Consider the following 21387-nt stretch of genomic DNA (forward strand, 5'->3'; position numbering starts at 1 on the left):
GAACAATTTTAGGACTGTCGAAGAACTTTGTACATGAAAAAAACACTGAAACAGGAAACAATCAGTGCCTGCCACGACAATATTTTTCATCTTTATTTATTTATTTAGTAAGAGATGGAAGTATAATCACCAGATGTCGGTGATCCTTTAATCGCATATGCCTTAAAGAAAACAACTTTATAGAGATCAGTCTGCACCGCAGGCAAAAATAGAATTCCTTTTAAATGATATTTTTGTAGACTTAACATGAGAAGGAACTTGAAATGGAGTGTCTGGGTCATCTACCTTTCGTACAATGAATCTGTTTACAGTGGGTGGAGAGACAAAAACGTTTGCTCTTATCCAATCTGAACGAACTGCTCTGTTTGTGCATAACCAGAATGTAAACGTAAGAGAAAACGTCTTAATCTGGCACTTTCTTATTTTTTAATCAAATTGGTGAATTATTTATGCAATCTTTAAATAAACTTTGCATTTATCTATCTTTATGATTAGGTTGTTTTTCTTATTCCAAAGATGTAAAGATTTAAGGAAAGACTGAAATTTAATGTATTCGTTAATGAATTATACTATAATTTCTAAAATTTAATACAATCTAATCTGCTTATATCAAAAGTTCAACGCCATCTGTCTGGGGATATATGCGACATCGTTAGATACATTTTGAAAAGGAGAGGACCTAATGAGGATCCCCGAGGAACACCTATGGGAAAAGCTACTTCACGAAAAGTTGAACCATTATAAACTGATATGTTTCTCTGTTACTGAATAAAAAGTTTCTTCTCATCATTAAACATGACACGATGCTTTGAAATTTACGTAGTACCATTCGCAGGAAGACCAATCAAGGGTCAAAAGCAAACTCCATTTAACTTGTTCTAAATGTATGTACGTATTAAACTTTATCAAATCTAATTCTGTAGTTTATCTTTATAAATGTGAATACACTAAGTTATTCAGATATTTATTTCCTTTCCATTTGGATAATCGGGAGTCGATCTACAGTATCCCAGAAGAGTAGAGGTAAAAGACAGCAGATTTCTGTTTTCGCAGAGCATTGCCTTTCATCGAATAAACTATAATCAGCTTTGCTCTCGTTTTCATTCAATGGTCTTATCGGTAGAGGGCACCATTATTCCTCTTCTTTTCAAAATATTTAAGAGGGCTATTAATTCTTCCCAACTTCGCTTCAAATGTACCCAACGAATTCTGGCGTGCAGCATTCTGTATTCGATTTGTCAGTCAAACTATTTACATTTCAATCTCATGGACTAGACACAATTTGGCCTCAGTAGCTTTTGTGTCTTTAAATCCAATAACAATCTCATGGACCACTTTATTGCAACCTCATACATGCGTGGTAAATTAAAAGTGATGCTAAGGTTAAATCACAAAGAGATCGACTGCGCATTTTGAAAGAAAGAAGCCTCCGGTAGTTCAAACGTGTTGATAAACAAAATTGACCCTTCAGCTATATCACTCAGTAAGTCCACAAACGTACAGGAGAGACTGGTGGCATAATTACAGTTCACAGGATGTTGCACAGAGATGGTTTTCATGACGAACTGCCCACACATTAATGATTATAAAGGTCCATGTGCAACAACGGTCACAATCGGTGCCATTCTTGAAAAAAACTGGACACCGGAGATGTGGAAATGTTGTCTGGAGTGAGAGATCGTGGCCTATATTGTTTCAATCTCATAAGAGAATCTGAATCTGTTGACAACCAAGAGAATGCTTCCTTATAGAATGCATCGTCCTTAGTGTAAAGTACAGTGGGTACTCCTGAGTAATATGATTGCGTGCGAATTCTTTTCACTGTATGGTATTGGATCACTGATTTTTATACGTACCATGAGGAAAGATTCCCCTCCTGCCTTATTCTAGACCATGCGAGATGAAAGCTACTTTGTAATAGCTCTGTACTAGTTGAAAATCAGCTCGTATTCTGAGGGTTCATCGTCAATGAGAGATCTACGAGATTTCTTCAGTCTACACGAGTTCATTGTCAACAACCCAGTTAGCCTCAGTTCTTGACAATGAGCATTCTCCGAAATTTATTATTTTAAGTAACAAGGGGAGTAGCTTAATGAGCGAGGAATCGATAATTTCTTCTAAATAAGAAAGAAAGGCAATAAAAGAATAATAGAAATCTAAAAGGATAATAATAGAGGCAATAAATGCGAGTGCGGCATACGACAGAAAAAAAAATGGTAGCATTCTAAGGTTATCTGAATTCTTGAAGTTCTTAAGACTGGTGACGTTGATCATCAGTGTATAATAAGTCCCATTAAACTTGTTGATGCGCGCTGAGCGAATCGTGATTTATCGAGATTGTTTGGCCTGCAAAAAACCCACTTTCGTTGGAAGCCTCGATTTTCTTCGTGGCAGACCTAAGTAAGCACGACTTCTCCATCTAGCACGCACTTAACACAAAAACCCAACGACAGAAAATGTAATAAAAATCAATAGGCGGCCATTAATTTATCATCGGAGCACAAGAATTAGGTATAGTGGTAGTGACATTAACAGTAAGGTCCTTCCATTTAGACTTTAAGGCCTGGTTCACATATTGCATTAGGCAGCGACGCCAATGGAAAATGAGTTCATCAGAAAGATTTTATTTAAATCTACTTCGTTTTTCTTATCTTCCAACCGAAGAGAACATTCCCTTTGGAAAGAAATATCATCAGAGAGAGAGAGGGGAGGAATCGTGCACTGGAAATAAGAAAAAATACCCAATTATTTATGGAGAAAAACGCCTGTTATTGAAGTAAAAGGAGTGCCAATTACTTCATAAGCCATGCCTTTAGTATCGTGTATAAATAAATGATAATCACTTGTTGGAAGCTCATAAAAAATGAAGAAAATTCCTCTTATTCTCGTTATCAAAGAGTTCTGTCTCTTATTCGTCGATAATTACTATAAACTCTAGAATGAAATAGAAAGGAATCCTCCATCTGACCTATTTGGAGTAAAATATAACCGGTGGTTTCCAAAACTATCATGCCTTAGGATACAATCAGCTTAATGTATCTGACTAGATCGATTATTGGTGTTGTAACAATTTAATGGTGGGAGCTGTTATTATACAGGTCTGCTTTCGTGTAGTTTATCATCAGTCGATATAGCAAATTACAAATCCCATATGGAAGAGTATACCGAGAGGAAAGGGTCCTATTATTGCTGTAATGGATTACTTAGAAACCTTTGGTTTACAGAAAACATTTGTCCTTTTCTGTACATATAATTTTCATTCAAACCATGATAATAACCATCATATTCATAAAACATTTTTCGCTTAACTATTTTGGATAATAAACTCGATCTACACAACCTATTAATTCCATCCCTCTTTCTTTGTATGCTACTACTTTGCTTTTATTGCTATTACAGAAGGAAATACGTTAAATAAATAAGGGATTTCGTATCTACAGGAATACACATTTTCTTCTAGATCAAGGTGATGCTAAGGATATGTCCCGCGAATGATGGAGGAGGTGGAGACAGCAGCTTAACTTTCATGAATGTCGACTCGCGGAAGAAACAAGTGACCTTGTATGACCCTTCAGCGTGTGGACAAGCTACCCCAGCTGATAGAAGAGCCGGCGTGTCAGCTCCTAAGATGTTTGCCTTTGATGCCGTTTTCTCCCAAGATGATTCACAGGTGTGTCTTTGTAACCGTTCAAGCCAATGGGGATACAAAATTCATTACAGAGAACAAGAAACGATTCAATTTTTGCAATCAGTATGAATTCGCTGATTAATTATTGAAATCTTTTCTTTTACGAATTCCCTAAACTTAAGATGGATTAGATAATTACAGAATTATTGAAATGTTTGCACATTTTAATCTTGCAAACATTTCGGCCATGTTTAAATCTATTTTCAGCACTAATAAGATTATAAACTAGTTAACAACGGTGTGTCTTAGACTTAGTTTTAAATGTATCTTCTTCTTTATTGTATAAAAAAGAAAAACATAATTACGTTTCCTCACAGACCGAAGTCTGTTCCAGCTCCCTCTCTGACGTCATTCAGTCTGTAGTTAATGGAACTGATGGATGCCTCTTCGTATACGGCCATTCAAAATTAGGTAAGAAAAGTTTCTCGAAAACTTCTTTAAAATAATGCATAATATTTAGATACCAGAATTTAAAATCTTCATTATTCCTCAGTGATAGCTTATTTGTCACGTACCGAACGTTGCACCATTAATAAAAAACAGTAGTAACTTGCTCGAAGTGGTTTACAAATATACTCTTCAACTCCACTCTTAAAAAAAAAATCTGAAATCAGAATGAAACACGTTACTGTTATCCGTTTGTTCATTCCCACGTTTTGAATGCCACTCTACAGCACGTGCTCGGCTGTTTCCCCCCCTTCACATACATAATGCACGACTTCGTCAGGCACACTGATGTTCTTAAGGAGAGAGAAAGAGTAAAAAAATAGCTTCTTTCGTCAAGAGTAAGGTGTTGTTTTCTTTATTCAGTTGGTCATGTTTCCAAATCTTTTGAACTTCTCCTTCCCTTCCCCCACCAGAAGCAAACGGGAATTCTGTTTTAATCTTGAATAAATTTTATAAAGTTACCTAGACCCATTTTATAAGTTTGATTTCTTTTTTCTATTCTCCACCAATCTTTCTGCTGTCACGTTAAAAGTTGTTTTTGGAAATAAAAGGCCCTTCTTGTTCATGAAAATTTAAAATTTAATTAAAAAACTGTTCTCTGCGCGATGAAAGAGAAAATAAATCTTGCATCAAAGTTTTTTCCGAGAAAGTTTTATCACAACACTATTTTACATGCAATTCCAGAATAAACATGGTTGCATTGCCAGCTGCAAGAAACTTTTTTTTCGCCCATGCGTCACTTCAGACACGTGTGCTCGTTCACTTGCCAACGACCAACGAATTATGAAACCACTATTGTATTTGAGGATTTTTAATGTATCTCAGGACAATTGCTAAAAAAAAAATTACCAAATTCTAACGTGGAATCTCATTATATGGAAATGAATTCTCCAGCTTAAGTGAATCCTTACCACGGCCCTCTTTCTTACGATCACCGTGTATTCTATATTTTTATGCATTAAAATTTAATTAAAATCCATAGCGAGAATGAATTTTACTTGAACTACCTTAACTTACTTAGTAATAAGACATAACAGGATTTTTAATAACGGTGGTTTACTTTAAATATTTAAAGTTTCTGTTACCAAAATATATTAATTTCCAGGTATAAATCCCGACGAGAGTAAAACCCATTCGAAACACCAAACAACAAGGAATTCCTCATAAAATTTACATATCATTATGGCAATGCTGGTTATGCTTAGCCGCCTATCAAAATTGTACAGAGAAAAAGATTTAAAAAAAGTAAAATAATAGCGAACTTAACGTTAAATTATATTGTAAACCCAATTTTTAAAGATGCTTTAAAATGTTAAAGAGGTTGCCTCGTTTTGGAGAAACGAAACTTGAAGTCCATGACGAAAATCCATATATTTGTTCATATTAATTAAAAAATATGTATTCCGTAATAGGAGATCAAAAACTGCAGAATTTTCATCCCTATTTTAAAGAAGGACGAATCATAATATAAGTAGACAGCTTTATCTTCAGAAAATACATTTATGAAAACCCTATTTTGTTATAAAAAAATCATTTATAACAATTCAAGCATGTTATCCATCTGTATTCTGTTTTGGTATTTAAATTCTTGGAGTCTTCGTAGTTGAGAAACTCCTGTTTAAAACCTACTTAGAATACCTTCACAAAAGGTTATTGAAGACCTTATTGCTCGTGGAGTAATCTAGTAAAATCTCTGGACAGTATCTGCTCTCTCTCTAATCAGAGATGTATAATTGTTATGGAATCCTGGAACAGCAACATGTCCAATATCCGGCTTCTTGAAGAACTTAATTCGTGAGGACAGTGAAGCAAAGCAACCTTGAGCCTCGGGAATTTTTTTTCTTTGGAAGGAGACTGTCGTCGAGGTCATTCTCCATTATCAAGAGGAACGCATATGTTAAATCTTTCAATCAATGTTTTAATGGCTGAATCATGGTTTCTAAATGTTAGGAAATGTAACGTCAGGAAGCCTCTTTTTCACCGTCCTGTTATGAAGAAATGCTAAATGCTCTTTGCAGAATATTGTATCTATTCACCACTTTCCCAATTAGAATTGAGTTGAAAGACCAAAAACGCATTATTGCCATTCGTCTTACTTTATATTCACTCTATTTAACCGTACTCTTAAAAATCATAAGCATATCTAACCTAAGCTCAGAAATGAATAGGAGCAAAATGCCAGTAGGAAGTATTGCAGTTCTAGAAAGTTCAAAAAACCACACGGTATGGATTTACAGTTGTGACCAATGGAAAAATCTGCTATTTAAGTGCAGCCTCCAACTAGGACAATTCCAAGTGCGGTCTTACAATTACTTGCTTTATACAGCAGGATTATGATACCCTTTTTCTACAAATAAATGTTAGGTAAATCATCAACAGAACACTCTGGGCCTTCGTCGCCGATTGTCTATGACTGACGTGGAGAACTTAATGTCCGCCCGCATCATAACTCCAAAATCCCTTTCTTTACGGTTCCTGAATCGATCTTTGGAGGACGATTCAGGTCTACTTCTAACGTTAGATCAATCTGAAGAGTAACCAATAATCAAAACCTGCAGCCACCCTAAGCTCTATCTTAGAATCTCCTGATCCTAAGGTGTTCTAGTTTATACAGTAACCTCACGTGAAGGAGTGAATCAAATGCTTTGCTAAAATCCAAATAAACAAAATAAACATCAAAGCGCGTGTGCTGCTGCACCTCGTACCTAACCACTCGGCTTACTGTGTTAAAATAGTTAATCATGATTTTCCATAATAAAACCATGTTGTGTACCTTTAAGAATATAAATTTCATTTATATAGAAATATCCCCGTATTGTAGTTGCAGATTTCACCTTCAGAACTGCTTTTTTGTATTGGTGATACCTTGGCACCTCTTTAAACTGTCACATCTGTTTGTTTGTGGACTTTAGGCGCAAGAATAACACGGTCATAATGTGTGCCCACAGTTCCCCTTTCCTGAAATTAAACCCCATGCCATTGCCTTCGACAAGTGCAATCTGTTTCTTTTCTTCATCTTCCAGCTAAAGACTGCGTGATCACTCCCTGCTATTTCTCTACTCTGAGCCCAATGATATCATCTGATTCGTGTAATTATCAGTTCTAGAATATTCTTACCTCTAGTTTCTAACATGCTAATGCAAAAAGTAAGTCTAGTTTATTTAGAACAAATTGGGAACAATTTGTCCCCAATTTGTTCCTCTTGTTTGAATTGAATTGAATTCTTCAAGGCTAAAAACAAAGATGACTGCTAAATACGGCGCTGTTTTTTATATTCTCTCTATTTTGCAAACTTCTCCGACTGTGTGGTTGTCCTCGGGTATAAACATAATTTATTTATTATTATTATAAGAAAAATCAAAATTCAAGATCATGCTGATAGCTTTATTTTATAAAAATCGTACTGTACATGTTTGCCTTTTGTCTGCAGCACAGTGGTCATAATCACCATGTGGAAAAGACCCCCCGAGTTAGTCACGCAGAGAAGTGGATAGCATAGTTTCCCGCCACCCCACCGGAAATGCGCTTTTTAGTCCAGAAAAACAGACAAATCGACCAGGTCACAATTTGTCCTTAAGGACATTGTCCACTCAGCAATATTCCAAGGACAAACTGTGACCAGCACAACCTTTCCTTCGATAACACAGGGTGCTCATATGCGTTACTGTTGAGGAATTGGTGTTTTATCCTCCCCTGATTTCACCCCACCTGACTTTTGTAATCCTAAGTATCAAAACCACTAAACGGACACAATCTGTGCCTCTGGAGAGATCAGCTGCGTAGGTTGGTTGAGGGGTACCAAAATCAATACCAGTAAACGAATTCCAGAAATGCTCCCAATGTTGGTAGAAGAGAATGACTTCCTGCCCGGATAACTACTTTGAAGAAAACGATGGCAAATAATTGGAAAGTTAAATGTTAACTTACTTAAAGTGATTCCTGATGTGCTTTCTAGACGACATCAGGAATAACAAGATATACAATAAAACCTCGGTAATTGGGACTAACCATAGTCCCAATAAGAAAAGGCTAGAGAACTTCAAAATCCTATTTGTCTGGATGAATTCTGTTAATTAGACAAAAGAAGAATAGTCGATAGAATAGATAAAGCAATAGTCAATTAGAATACTCATCAGTAAAATATGAATTAAAATAATTTATCCTTTGAACATTCCGTGGCTTATCAATGTTATTTATAGCCGGTCAAGTAAAGACGGTAATATTGCAGCCTGTTGCAAAATAAATGACCTCTTGGTGCTCATACTAGCCTACTATTTCATGCATGTCATCCGCTTTATGAAGAATCGCTTAAGTTGAAAAGAGAGCGTTATAAATTCAATCAAATCGACCAGGACAGCTGGGAGTGATGGATTAAAATGAATGACCACCACAAAGACCCTCAGTGATTTGAGAAGGGACGTGAAGCCTTGAAGAATGTTGGCTGGTACGTCTGTTTATTGAGCTATCAGCTATTTTAAACTCGAATCCATCACGTGAGTTTTCATTTAACGTTTTCAGGGTATAAAAGACTAAGATGACAAACGCTTTTTGTGATCAGCGTGTTTTCATACAAGTATAAGAAAAACTGTTTTTCCGTGTCGTAAATTTTCTTTTTCGGACATCAGTTTATGTAAGTAACATAAAGAACTCTGTGCACAAAGAAACAGACCCAAATTGTAACACACAAACTGATTATTAACATTAAAAGCTTCTACCGAACTAGGTCAACCCTTCATCAGTCATCCTGATGAACTCTGAAGTCAGGAGACTGCAACTTTTGAAATTTAATTAGCGCATCACTGGGCTCCCCTTGTTATATTTCTTCTAGTTTGGCGTTATTCTTTTTGTTGTAGCGGTAGGGAATTGCGAACCAGTTAAACATTACTCAATCTTTGCTTACTCAGCACATTTCCCAGTTTTCCTAGGCAGAAACTACGTTCGCCTAGGAAAACTGGGATGACGGATTCTGCCGCTGGTGCTTATGGTTGAAAATCAATAAATACTATTCTTTTAACTTTCATTTAAAACCTGGGACGCAATGAAATATTTACCATTCCGTGGAAGCGTAGCTAAAACCCTTAAATTTTAAAACTTATGATCTGCTTTCCAACCTAATACAGTTCGACAGAAGAAAAAGGGCCACAGAACTTCTTTAGCTACAATCTACAGAACTCTTCTAGAGCTGCAATCCGCAGACATGGGCACGTGAACATGGCAGCATCCGTAACATCTGTTCAGCTTCTCCTCGTGTCTCTGTGAAAAACAGAATCAACTGTAAAGGCCCAGAAATGTGTTGGTGTAGGTTTGTGTGTGTTCCGTTGTTTAGTTCTGGCCTCTTGGCTACCCAGAAACATCAGTCACCTGGACAGATGATTCTGGGTACTCGTTCACACCACGAGAAGGTGGGCGAGACACAGTATAGCATGTACCCGTCTCAAAAGAGATTCTGGCCCACCTGGTGTTACCAACAGGTGAGCCAGGATCTTCTGGGGCCCATTCCGGAGGGACAACAACAAAAAAAAAAAATCTTCTAGAGCTGCAATCGGAGAACTGTCTACAATCCACAAAACTCTTCTATAGAGTCAATCCACAGAACTGTATACAATATACACAACTCTTCTATGGGCACAAACTACAGAACTTCTGTAGCTGCAATCCAGAAGTTCAAGTCTAATATCAACAAATATCTTCTTTCATCTTCTCAACCTTCAAACGATGCACGGTACTGACCATCTTCAACAGAATGCACACAGTTCCTTGACAATTAAATATAAACATGTTTCCTGAGTGCATCCTTTCTACTCTTACGTTTTAATCACAACTATTGATGGAAAAACTACAAATTCCGTTAGAATGAATTCACACCTTATCTTCAAAACATTGATTCGCAGTTATCATAAGTGGCCAATTCACTGTTTTTTTAAGAACCCCCCACTCTTCTTATAAATTTTCTATGTCAGCGCCAATCGTTGTTGCACTGACTGACTAAACGGAAGGAAAAATTGCATTCTGACTCACCGGAATTTCAAATTCGTCTATTTCTTATAAGGCTTCGCTTAAGCATTCCAAAAGGAGAGAAAAAAAACAAAAAACAACTTAGATAGCAAAGTGGAAAAAAAATATAAAAGCTATAGCTGTACTTACGATAAAATGTAGTCTTTCTTTTATATTTCTTCAATCAAATAAAATGAAACAGTAAGACAACGGCGAGACGAGTAATGGGATGGCTGCCTCATCCATTCCACATCCGCAAGCATCCTCCTGGCCTCGTTTCCTTTCAATATGCCACCCATCTTATTGTCTTTTTTTATGCGGATATTTTTTATTCTCTCATAAATCCTTCGCACTTCAATAATTTCCTACTTATTCTTTCCTTCAGCTATTTGCCGATATTCCCAGAACTCGAGGCCTCTAAGACAACCCCTACAATTGGTTTTATCTCTTTGCTCTTTCATCTCAACTTTGAATTAAAAAGAAAAAAAATAATAAATATATATAGATTGGCAAATGGTACACTAAAAGCTGGCAATGCGTCCTGACTGATTACCAACGGAAACTGTGAAGTTAGGAGGGAATCTAAGCAATTTGAAATGTATTTCTTCAGCTCGTTCAGTTAATAGTAATCATTCTCGCAAAGGGAAGGAAAAACTTGCATCTCTGTCTCCTCCCTCCCTCCCTCCCTTCCCCTGACTAATGTAAAAAAAATAGCGAAGGTTATTTTTATTCTGGTGAATCCAGGTCTCGTGAAGAACAACTGTATTCTCGATTATTAAAGAACATGCAACTTTCTCATTACAGCAAGAAGATTCCCGTGTGGATTAGATGAAAATATTCCAATATTTACAAATAAAAATACCATTTTGTATATTATTCTGTAACCGAATGATTACACCATCCAACAAAAAAATATTTTACAAATTATGTGTGCAAGAACTTTTAAATAATTTGATCCAATTCATCCCGAATGTGTGGGCGTGTGTTGTGCGTTATGTAGGGGCTCCTGGAGGTTACGCAGACTTTGCCTTGGTACACTGTTCCAATATCAAACTCTGTAAAATGGCTAGAAATGAGTGCAGCGCCACGCTTGTGCAGTAGATGCACTCCAGAGGATAACATAGTAGGCTCATCATTCAAGAAACAGAAGTCATTGTCTGGTGCATCCGCCAACACAGGTGCGTACCCGGCAGGGGGCAGACCGACAGAACCATGAAGTCGGAGGAGATGAGGCCAAGCGTTCGGCGAACAGAAGCAAAGGCCAAGATGATAGCCAAAACAATGGGATAGAAACACATCTTCTCTTGAACGACGGCTTTAAGGCTGGCGTTCGAATCATAGTAGCAGAACTTAATACGATGGACAACAGTTCACTTCCATAGCCAACGACTTTGGTATAGAGAATAAAGACTCGGTTGTTTCGGCGGCAAACTGTCAGGTTTAGGAAGGCCATCGGACGTTTGAAAATGGGACTCAGCGAAACTATCCACCCTCTTTGGGTCAGACGGTTAGTAACAATGCTAACAATGCAGTCATGGCGACGGACACGAACGACGTGAGTTAGATAGCAACGTTGAGAGATGTGTGCCAAGGACTCAGACGCTTCACAGCCTCCATGGCAGCTTCTAGATGAAGTGCGTCCCCTAGATGTTCTGGAGATGGTAAGGAGACCATTAACCCTGATCTTCACCAGTTCACAATGTACTCGTGGTTGCTGAGAAGCCGAGAACCACCACTGACCTCCCGATGCTGTGAACGGACAAAACCATTACAAGATTTGTGAAGAAGTCTACGCCAACTCTCACATAGCTGAGAAGTAGAAGAAATAGAGGACCATCCTGAAGAAGAGAGTTAGTTGAAGAAAGAACCTGGTTTAAAGAAGGCAGATTCAGGAGAGAACTGATGAATAGATAGGAAGAACACTGAAGGGTTAAGAGACGTTGCCGCTTAAAATGAAGGACAGACCAGCAGAAAGATAGAATAGAGGCCATCATCTAGCACTTCGGCATGGAAATACGATGTAGAAACATCTTTGGACAGATGCAACCACGAGTGGACAGCCAAACGAACTTGAACATCTAGATGGTTGAGCAACCCAGCCGTAGTCTCCCCAAGCACAAAACGATGGAAGAAAACGAGGAAACAAAGTCTTTAAAATAGTTTTCAAGCTTTCTTCAAACGCTCGAGGTATTGGAAAGATCAAAAGAGGCCAACCTACGACCTTCAGAAGAGAACTCCACGCCCAAGTATTTCCAGAAATGAAATACTTGGGCGTGGAGTTTTCTTTTTTCTAGGAAAGAGCACCATCACCGACCTTTAACTTCTTATCACGACTAGAGAGGACAAAGGGAAAAAAGTCCAATGTTTAGAGGATTGAAAGTCAAACCATGAGACTGAAAGGAGTTGGAAATAATTTAACAGCCGACGGAGACAGTAGAGGAGGAAGTAATTAAAATTAAGATGAGATCATCCGCAATGGCGGACGATCTCATTCCAAACCAATGGACGATCCATTGATTGTGAAACTCTCGATATTAAAACTAATGTAGGATTTAATGGATTGTAGCAATAGGTCAAGGTCAGCGTTAACAAGGGAACGAAGAAAGAGGATCACCTTGCGGACGCAACAGGTAGGTTTGATGGGCAACCCGAAGAGAAGTTGAACATTTTGATTGCAAAAGACCAATACAGTTGAGAAAGGAACGGAAAACCTTTGTGGACAAGAGCCTGAATCACAGCGGAGAAGGAAACCTGATCGAAGGTCTTCTGCAAATAAAGGGGCATAAGAAAGAGGCTGGAGACGAAATCCAGACAGGAGAATGGAAAGGAGAAAGACATGTTTTGCACACCCATCGTCAGTGTGGAAATCCCTGTCGGTGATCAAAGCGAACCACAGCCTGAATGAGACTAACCAAGATCTTATGTAATGCCCCAAGGAGAACGAAGCAAGGGTGATAAGACGGAATCGCCAGGAGAAACAGAGTGAGCTTTCTTCGAGATAAAAATGGTACGTTTGCAACAGACAGAATCAGTTAAATGGCTAGAAATTTAGTGTAGTGCTATGCTTGTGCATGTTGTGTAGTTGTTTCTGCCCATTTAGCTACCAGAAAATCTGTTCCCTTACTCTCGTCCATGCCACGAGGAGCGGGACCACAACTATACATGTACCGCCTTACACAAAACAAAATAATAATAAAATATTGTAGTAAAAATAAAGTAACAAATAAAAAATAAAAATTCTGCATCCACTGGATGGTTTGTTCAATACCAATGGATACTATTGAGAATGCGCAACTGCCCAATATAATCCGAAGACAACCGCGGTTATACAAGTAAAATTATTAAGGAACCCGTATTCTTATATTACTTTTAAAAATTAATTCGTGTCAAAAACAGTCGCTGAAGGGTTAAAAACCATTCGATTTTCTTTAGTTAACTTCAGAGGACCTCCATCTATTTGTGAGGCAAGTCATTTCAACACTTGTCACTTTGCATCTGGCTTCAGCACCTCCAGTTGTGGATGGACAACCCACCATAATCTCAAGCAGAACTATGTGCATCTAGCATATTTTTATTTATTTATTAAAACTAGGCGATCCCAGCCAGTTTACTTGGACACCCCCCCCGCCCACCTGTTTACAATACTGCAGCTATCAAACATACACTGCCACTAGTTGGTTCAATATCTTGATTCACATCAAAAATAATAATAATACGAGGTGGTGGTCCCAAAGAAGGCCTAAAATTTTTAAACGTACATTGGATTCAAGCAACTGAACATCCTTACATGTGCCAACCTCCATGATTACCACTACACTCCTTAATCCTCCTGACTTTCAATGTAGGTAGCGATGACCAGGATTCCTCCAACAGAATACGCTTAATTTCAGCACTACAGATAGGTTTCGCAGTATATTCAACATTCACAGCCATTTCGAAAATCATTGTTGTGACAATAAACCACCAATGAACAATTTTTTTTTGATTTACTGAGTTTACATCCTTTTAACGGTGTACTCGCCTGATCTGTGTCAGTAGATGATTCTACAATTGTGCTGCGCTCCTTCGGTAGATTCATTGTTCTCTTCACAAAGACAGCAAGAACTCAAGTAGAATGTTCCAAACGGTCCCAGACCAGGGTTTCACGGTTTTGACTGCGAAAATTCGGTTTTCGTCCTTTCTTTCCAGCAGAAGAATAAACGCCATTACACACACAATATACTGACGCCTTAGTTACTTTGGTGCTTCACACACGCACACTTCATGTAATGACCCAGGCATCTTACCAAGTCTATTTTGGATATCTGCTAAATATTCCTTTTGAGGGTCAAATGTTTGGAACAACGGTTACTGTACACCATCATTAATTGGTCTGTTCTCGTGCGGTACAATTTTTTTTCCAGGATAGGGTCGAGCAAATTAAGAATTAATTAATTTAGCGAGAAGAAGCCAACTTTGTGCATGGCCATAACGAAGAACGTAACGAGCAGTTACACAACGGCTAAAGTCTTTAATGGTCCATGGGGTATTGTAATAGCGAGTTCTTCAGCAGAATTAGTGATAATGACTACACTGTAATGGTGTCTTCAAACATCTTTCGTAAACTGCGTATTCCATCATCTCCTATCTCTCTCAATTCGACCCATTTGCTTCTTAGCAACGGTTAGGAAGCTATTTAAGTTCGCAATCAATAACGCGCGCACACGTACACACCAACGTATTCTATAGGGAGAGTACCCTAACAAAATTAAAGCTTTACTTAAGACAGCCTTCATTTTCTCCCCATACTCTCTCTCTCTTTCAATTCTTTTCTTTTTCCCCCTTTCCTCTCTGTCCACTGGAATCTGTCTACTTCTCGAACTCACTCTGTTTCTTAGAAGCAAAAAACACAAGACAGTACCTTTCTCTCCGTCTTGATTGATCGGTTATTCAGTGAGAAGATCATCTCTTAGGACCCAAGTGCAAAGTGTTGTACTTTCTTTGTGGGGGTTGTATCTCTTTTTTTCTGCTTTTTTTTCCCATTTTCTTTTCTTTATATCGACTAGCGAGAAGGTACATGGCAATCGAAGGAACACCTGAAGAGTACAGCTTTAAAGGAGAAGGGAGTGAGACAGTGTAAGAAGGTAGTTCGTTCATCCCGTAAAGAAAAAAAAAATACTTTATTCGTAAAGCCAAGTAAGAGCAAAAACCATTAAAGAGAGGACAGAGTTAAATCAGGAAGAGAGAGATGGAATCTTTTAAAACTAAAAATCTTGCTGGGCACGCTCTAATCTAAGTTCTAATCCAGTTGCAAACAGGAGAAACTTTTTTAGACATTTATAAAGGAAGACTGACTGAGCCTGTCTCAGATGGAAGTTGCAGCAATCTTTTCACCTGGAATTTGGTTTTCCCACAGGAAAAACTGACCTTTATAAATCGCAAGTGCTAAAACCATGCTATTCCATGTAATATAACCTATTTTGGCCTTTGGATGCTTTGTCATCAACGTCTTCCTGACAATCCTTGAGAAATTGTCTTCCGCTGTACCCACCACATCAAAAAGCATCTTCGCGGCTCAATATTAGATCCTAAAGTGGGCAATATGAAGATTCTACCTTCCACCAACCAGTAACCCACTGCCGATATGGATTGGGGGACTAGCTGGTATTTGCCTTCATGATCTCACAAAAGAAAAAAAAGAATATTTTTTTCTGTTAAAATGCTGACTGGTCTGGCAACAGGATCTAGAAAATTTGGGCAGATGGGCTGAGCAGTGGCAACTGAAGTTTAACATTGACAAATGCAAAGTACTGCATATGGGTAGAAGTAACCCCACAGAAATGTACTAACTGTGTGGTACTACACTTAGGATGGTAGAAAATGAAAAAGATCTGGGAGTAATTGCAGTCAGTCAGATTTGAAGTTTTCTGAGCAATGCAGACAGGCTGCGAGAGCAGGGTGCTAGAACGAGTACAAAGAAGGGCAATAAGATTGGTGAGTGGAATGAAGGGGTCTTTTTACCAAGAAAGGATTAAATTCTGCAAATTACAGCGGCTGGAGACTAGGCACCTGCGAGGTGATCTGACTGAGGTGTATAAGGCCTTGATTGGGTTGAGCAAGTTGAATTCTGATGGGATTCTTCGTCTTGCTCAGATTACGAATCTGAGGGGGCATAAATTCAAATTGAGGAAAGACAGTTGTAGAATAGATGTGGGAAAATTTTCCTTTAGTCAGCGGGTGATTAATTGCTGGAACAAAACTTCCATCTGTCTTTATGGAAGTTGATAGCTCAAATAAATTCAAGGAGGAAGTGGACAAACTTTTAGAGGGAACGAATGTGTGAAATTGGTTTTTGCTACATAAGCTCATAACGCTTGCTGGGTAAAGTGCCTGCCTGGCAACCCAAAGGTCGCGGGTTCTAATCCCGGCTCGGGCTTGGATCAAAGTACTGCAAAAACCTTGGGAGGTGCAATATGGCCACAGAAGCCGATGCGCCAACAACTACCAAAAAAAAAAAAAAAAACCATAACGCTTGCATCACATGCCTCCATTACTACTACTACTACATCAGCACCCTAAATATGAGATAGTGCTATTGGAGGATTTTCCCCTCCAACGCGTCTCAGATTGCTCCTTCTTTAATATCAAAACTAATATGAATACTTCGCTAACAGTTATACCAGGTAATATCAGTCAGCAGGAATCTTCGAAGATTCCTGAAACGAATTCCTTTGTGGCTTCTAGAATAAAATCCTTGAATACTTCTCAAAATGAAGTTGTAGCCAATACCACACAGTTGTATATCCGGTTAAAAGCGCACAAGAATTATCAGAATCATTATAATCCATCTCTTGAAATGGAAGGGTACTATAGCGCCTTTACCTTTTCCTTTAACCACAGAAATGTCTGATTAGGTCAACGATTAAGGTTGGCCTAATCATAAGCTCAGATTCGCTTAACTCATTTACAATATTCTTGGCATTGTTAAATTAAACTTTTGTGACTTTTTACAACACCGATGCATCTCATAGCTGCTTATACCTGATGATATATTTTGTGCCTTTTGAATATCTTTTTTTCTGGGCACAATGGCGAAGATCGTTACTGAATTTTTATTGGAAATTTGTATTTCCAGGCAAGACGTATACAATGGTGGGAAGCAGCCACTCGACGCAAGAACTTGGCGTTATTCCCTGTGCCATCACGTGGCTTTTCAAACTGATAAATGAGCAGAAGCAGAAGACTGGCGCTCGATTTTCGGTAAGGGTATCGGCCGTAGAAGTTTCTGGACGAAATGATGCCCTCAGAGATCTTCTTTCAGAGCACGCAACTGGTAAGTTTCTCTTCATTTCAACGAACCTTTCGTTGACGTTTAAAACACTAATCTTGGAATATTAGTTAATATTATTGTCTGTATTTTATAATAAAACGAAACAGGATAATTTGTTTTGGGTTTTCCTAATGATCCGTCTAGAATGATGCATCTGAGACATGCCTCGGCAACCAATGAACTTGGTTACTGAGACCTATCTCAGATGCATCATTCTAGATGTTCCCACAGATTCTCGACAGGAGGGGCATTCGTCGACTGTGGGGGTCAGAGTAAATGCTGCAGGGGCTGATACGACCAAACTGGGCCTGCACACTGGAGTGTTGTGCATATGATTCTTGCACAATATACAACATATGGCACTGTCGTCTTTGAACAGTCTACCGCAGCTCTGACAGTCAGATTTACAGGATGAACTTCATCTGCAATAATGAACTACTAGGTGACAGAATCCTTCAAAATAACGAGAGGACACCCTTGCCGCACCACAGTCTGTGAACGTGTATAAACTGCTCAAGTCGTTTTAAACAGGCCGGGAATGCTGTCAATCAAACAATGCATGGTATCAGTTCCATTCAATTTCCAGATTTATATATATTTATCGCGCAGCACACGAGATAGTTGGATATAGACGATATTTTTATAAAGTGGCAGAATGCAGTTTCATTGCGACAGCATTTCTGAGGAATAGCAAAGTATTTATAACGAAATGCATGAAATGGGTTTTATGCTTTGAATCTACATCATTTCTGCAATACCACAGGTAGAAATAAACATCCAAAGAGATAACCCCCATATAATTATGACACGGCTCATGACTGACAAAGTTAAAACAAACGTTGATCCGAAACATCTCGAGCAGGACCGGTATCTTATGTTCTTGAGTTATTCGAGTTTTTTTTTTTTTGTCTCTTCCAGATTCTTTGATTCATTTCGGTCTTCCTCATGAGTGGGCAACGTCTTGCGCCCTCTAACGACCGTGGTAATAAACGTTACCCTAAGAAAGTTTTTTTTTCTTTTTTGTTTGTTTCTCCTTAACGGTTGATTTGATATTTAATCAGCTTTGGCACCGCGAAGCGTTTCCTAATATCCTAACGTAGAAGTGCACGTGCTGGCAAAATGGGCTGTATTTTTCCTCTCTCTCTCTCCATCTTGTTCCGTACTCGAAAAATGGAAGCAAGATCAAATGAAACCACTTGAGTGATGTTAGTGAAATTTGGATGGAAAAGGAAGGAAAATTTGCAGACAGAAACTATCAGTCTTTCGTTCGATTAACGTATCTTACACTCTTAACGCATCAGGGAAACTAGTCTAACGGAAGAAAGAAGAAGAAAAAAAAAACACGAGCCTCTGAAAGGAAACTTCTCAAATCGTTTTATCTTCTCCAGCCTAAGGAATTATTTAATTAAGGTGGTCAATAGTGATGAGAAGAAGGCAAGAAACCGGAGAAGATAAATTAATTATCCAATTAACCAGCCTAACAGACGGGCCGGCTCCTTCAAGACACAAGTAGGATATTGACAGCGCATGACTTTGTATTTCTCGAGAACTTTGCTTCCTTCTAATTTTATCATTCTAACGTTGTTTTAAAAATTTCCATACAAGAAACGGCCGCCTAGTGGCAACCTCTGTAACTTCCCACAAGAGAGTGTAGCAGAGTTGTAGGATTTCTTTTACTGTGCGCCTTTTTCTTAAGTATTTATTTTAACTGCTAGGTACGGAGGGTAGTGGAACATCCCCCGGTGTGTATCTCCGAGAAGATCCTATATTTGGTGCTCAGCTTATGAATCAGTCAGAACTGAGGGCCCCTAATGCTGAAAAGGCCGCTTTCCTTCTGGATGCTGCACTTGCCAATCGCATTGCTGGTACGTAAATTAACGTATTTCATCAGTATTTAAATAAGTGTTCAAATAAAAGTATCGATTCTACTTTTGTGCGTATTTTACACTCTCTCTTTTCGATTTTAGATTCAGATGAAGATTCAAGGAACTCCCATTTTCTTTTTACTCTGCACGTATACCAGTACAGGGTGGAAAAAGGAGGAAGAGGAGGAGGTTAGTAAGAACTCTTCTTTACAATGTTTTTTTATTCATCCCGATACTAAAGTGATGAATCTTATCCAATGAAAGATCAGAAATCTAATATTTAAACCGCTTGGAACTCGCAGTAAGTCAATCTGATATTCCATATCAAATACCGAACTAATTAATGTCATTAAGGTACGCTTTTATTTATTTTTAGTGGCAGGGGGTCGTAGCCGTCTTCATCTTTTTGATCTGGGAAGTTGTGACAAGCAGACTAAATCACGAGATGGAGCCACCAGTAGCTTATCGTTGTCAGCCTTAGGAAATGTCATCTTGGCTTTGTTTAATGGACAAAAGCACGTGCCTTACAAGTAAGTAAAGATCCCTTACAGGAGTTCAAAGACTAACAGTTTTTATTTAATATTTTTTATTGAAGTTTAACTCATTTTATTCGGTTTTAAATAATATTAAGAACAGAAATATCTTTAAGAGATGTGCTCGGGTCTTTTAGGACCCAACAATATTGAGTTAACAACCCAATCTAACGTTTACAATATCTTGTCTTATTCTGCTTGCAGTTTACTCCAATAGGTGTCGTGGCATTCGCCATTTCCAGCCCCTCTTTAGATGTTCATTAATTTCAAGTGTCTTCTGACAACGCAAACCCCAGTGTTATACATTCGAGCTTTTGTTTCTCATCTTTTTTAATCATTTAGCATTTGTCTTACTCTCCAAGTTTCATCACTTATCCTTTTCACTCAATCGGGAAAGCTCTGTAAATAACTTCATTCACGCCATTAATTTTTTTTTTCGCTTACTTTATGCTTATTTCTTCTTTGAATTTTCTCTCAGGCCTGCTTCCACGGATGTCCCTGATTACTTTTCCATGTTAATCTCTTCCCTTCTTGCGAACTTAATTCCATTTTTTCAATCGAACTTCATTTACTGTTTTGTCCCCCATCTCTTTTGTTGGGTTTCTTTTACTTGAACTTTAATTAATGTTAGAAAGGTGACACCCATACTCGTCATTCTCTATGCCCTCCATCTGAGCTGTTTGGAGGAAACCGTAATGGTCTGTGGGTGGTCGGGTGGGAAAGGACAGAGAGAGAGTTTGCTTCTCCCCCACCCTGCAACGGGATCTGTGACAGGTGAAGCAGGAGCGCAGATCTTCCCAACGTTGCTCACGTCTCTAGTAACAGATGCCAGGGACTAATTACTCCGCCAGTAATGAGCTTCACTTCCGTAGGAAGAGGCTGCCATACGACAACACTGTAATCACTAAGGAGCTCGTGTTAATTATAATTGGATCTGGACCGTCGCTAAAGACTTGAAACGTACTGGAACATATAATGAAGTTGTAGGGACCTTGTTCCTGTCGTCACAAGAGAGGGGTGCAGGGGGCCCCTCTGTGCTTCTTTCATGTCTTGCTCGGAGGTCCTATTAATATGACACCTACCATTACAGCACCGACTAAGAGTCGGCATCACCTCTGTTGTGCAATGCACCTCTATTGTTTCGCCGATGCGTTCCATGGTTCCCGGAGGTCATCGCCAATCACTAGCTTCACTTTAATAAGCTCTTCGATAAGCTCAAACAGGAAAGGCAACGTTACCATGGTCACCGGTGTCAGTTGGTGCGTTCGAACCAATAACGCATCTCGATCCAAAAGAATTGAGAAATTTATAACTCCAAAAATATACGTGGTATCGAAAAACTCTTTTCTGTATTGAGATCAGTGTAGGTGGGATTTTTAAATTATAATAAAAAAGCATTGTTCTAAATCTGACCACCAGAGGGATTTATTCATTCCATTAAACGAATTAATTTTAGCGTTCTTCGCCAAGATAGAAAGCTTCAAGCTATAGCCCTAACTTAAATAACCAAGTCCAGTCGTGTTGGTTTTAAAATGTGCATAAAGATAAAAT

General features: G+C 38.5%; 1 protein-coding gene across 1 annotated transcript in view; it reads left to right on the forward strand.

The window, feature by feature from the left end:
- LOC150088524 (uncharacterized) overlaps window positions 1–21387 on the forward strand; it is a 142255-nt gene that overhangs the window by 111191 nt on the left and 9677 nt on the right. Inside the window, exons 5-10 of the mRNA XM_090370215.1 lie at window positions 3461–3670; window positions 4006–4099; window positions 17244–17441; window positions 19154–19303; window positions 19406–19492; window positions 19680–19833. Coding sequence (XP_090226341.1) covers window positions 3461–3670; window positions 4006–4099; window positions 17244–17441; window positions 19154–19303; window positions 19406–19492; window positions 19680–19833 — 893 coding nt within the window. The remainder of the gene's footprint in view (window positions 1–3460; window positions 3671–4005; window positions 4100–17243; window positions 17442–19153; window positions 19304–19405; window positions 19493–19679; window positions 19834–21387) is intronic.

This window comes from Mastigoproctus giganteus, chromosome 3 (genome assembly GCF_048544385.1).
Source record: "Mastigoproctus giganteus isolate SK-2022 chromosome 3, ASM4854438v1, whole genome shotgun sequence".
In the NCBI taxonomy this organism is placed as follows: Eukaryota; Metazoa; Arthropoda; class Arachnida; order Uropygi; family Thelyphonidae; genus Mastigoproctus; species Mastigoproctus giganteus.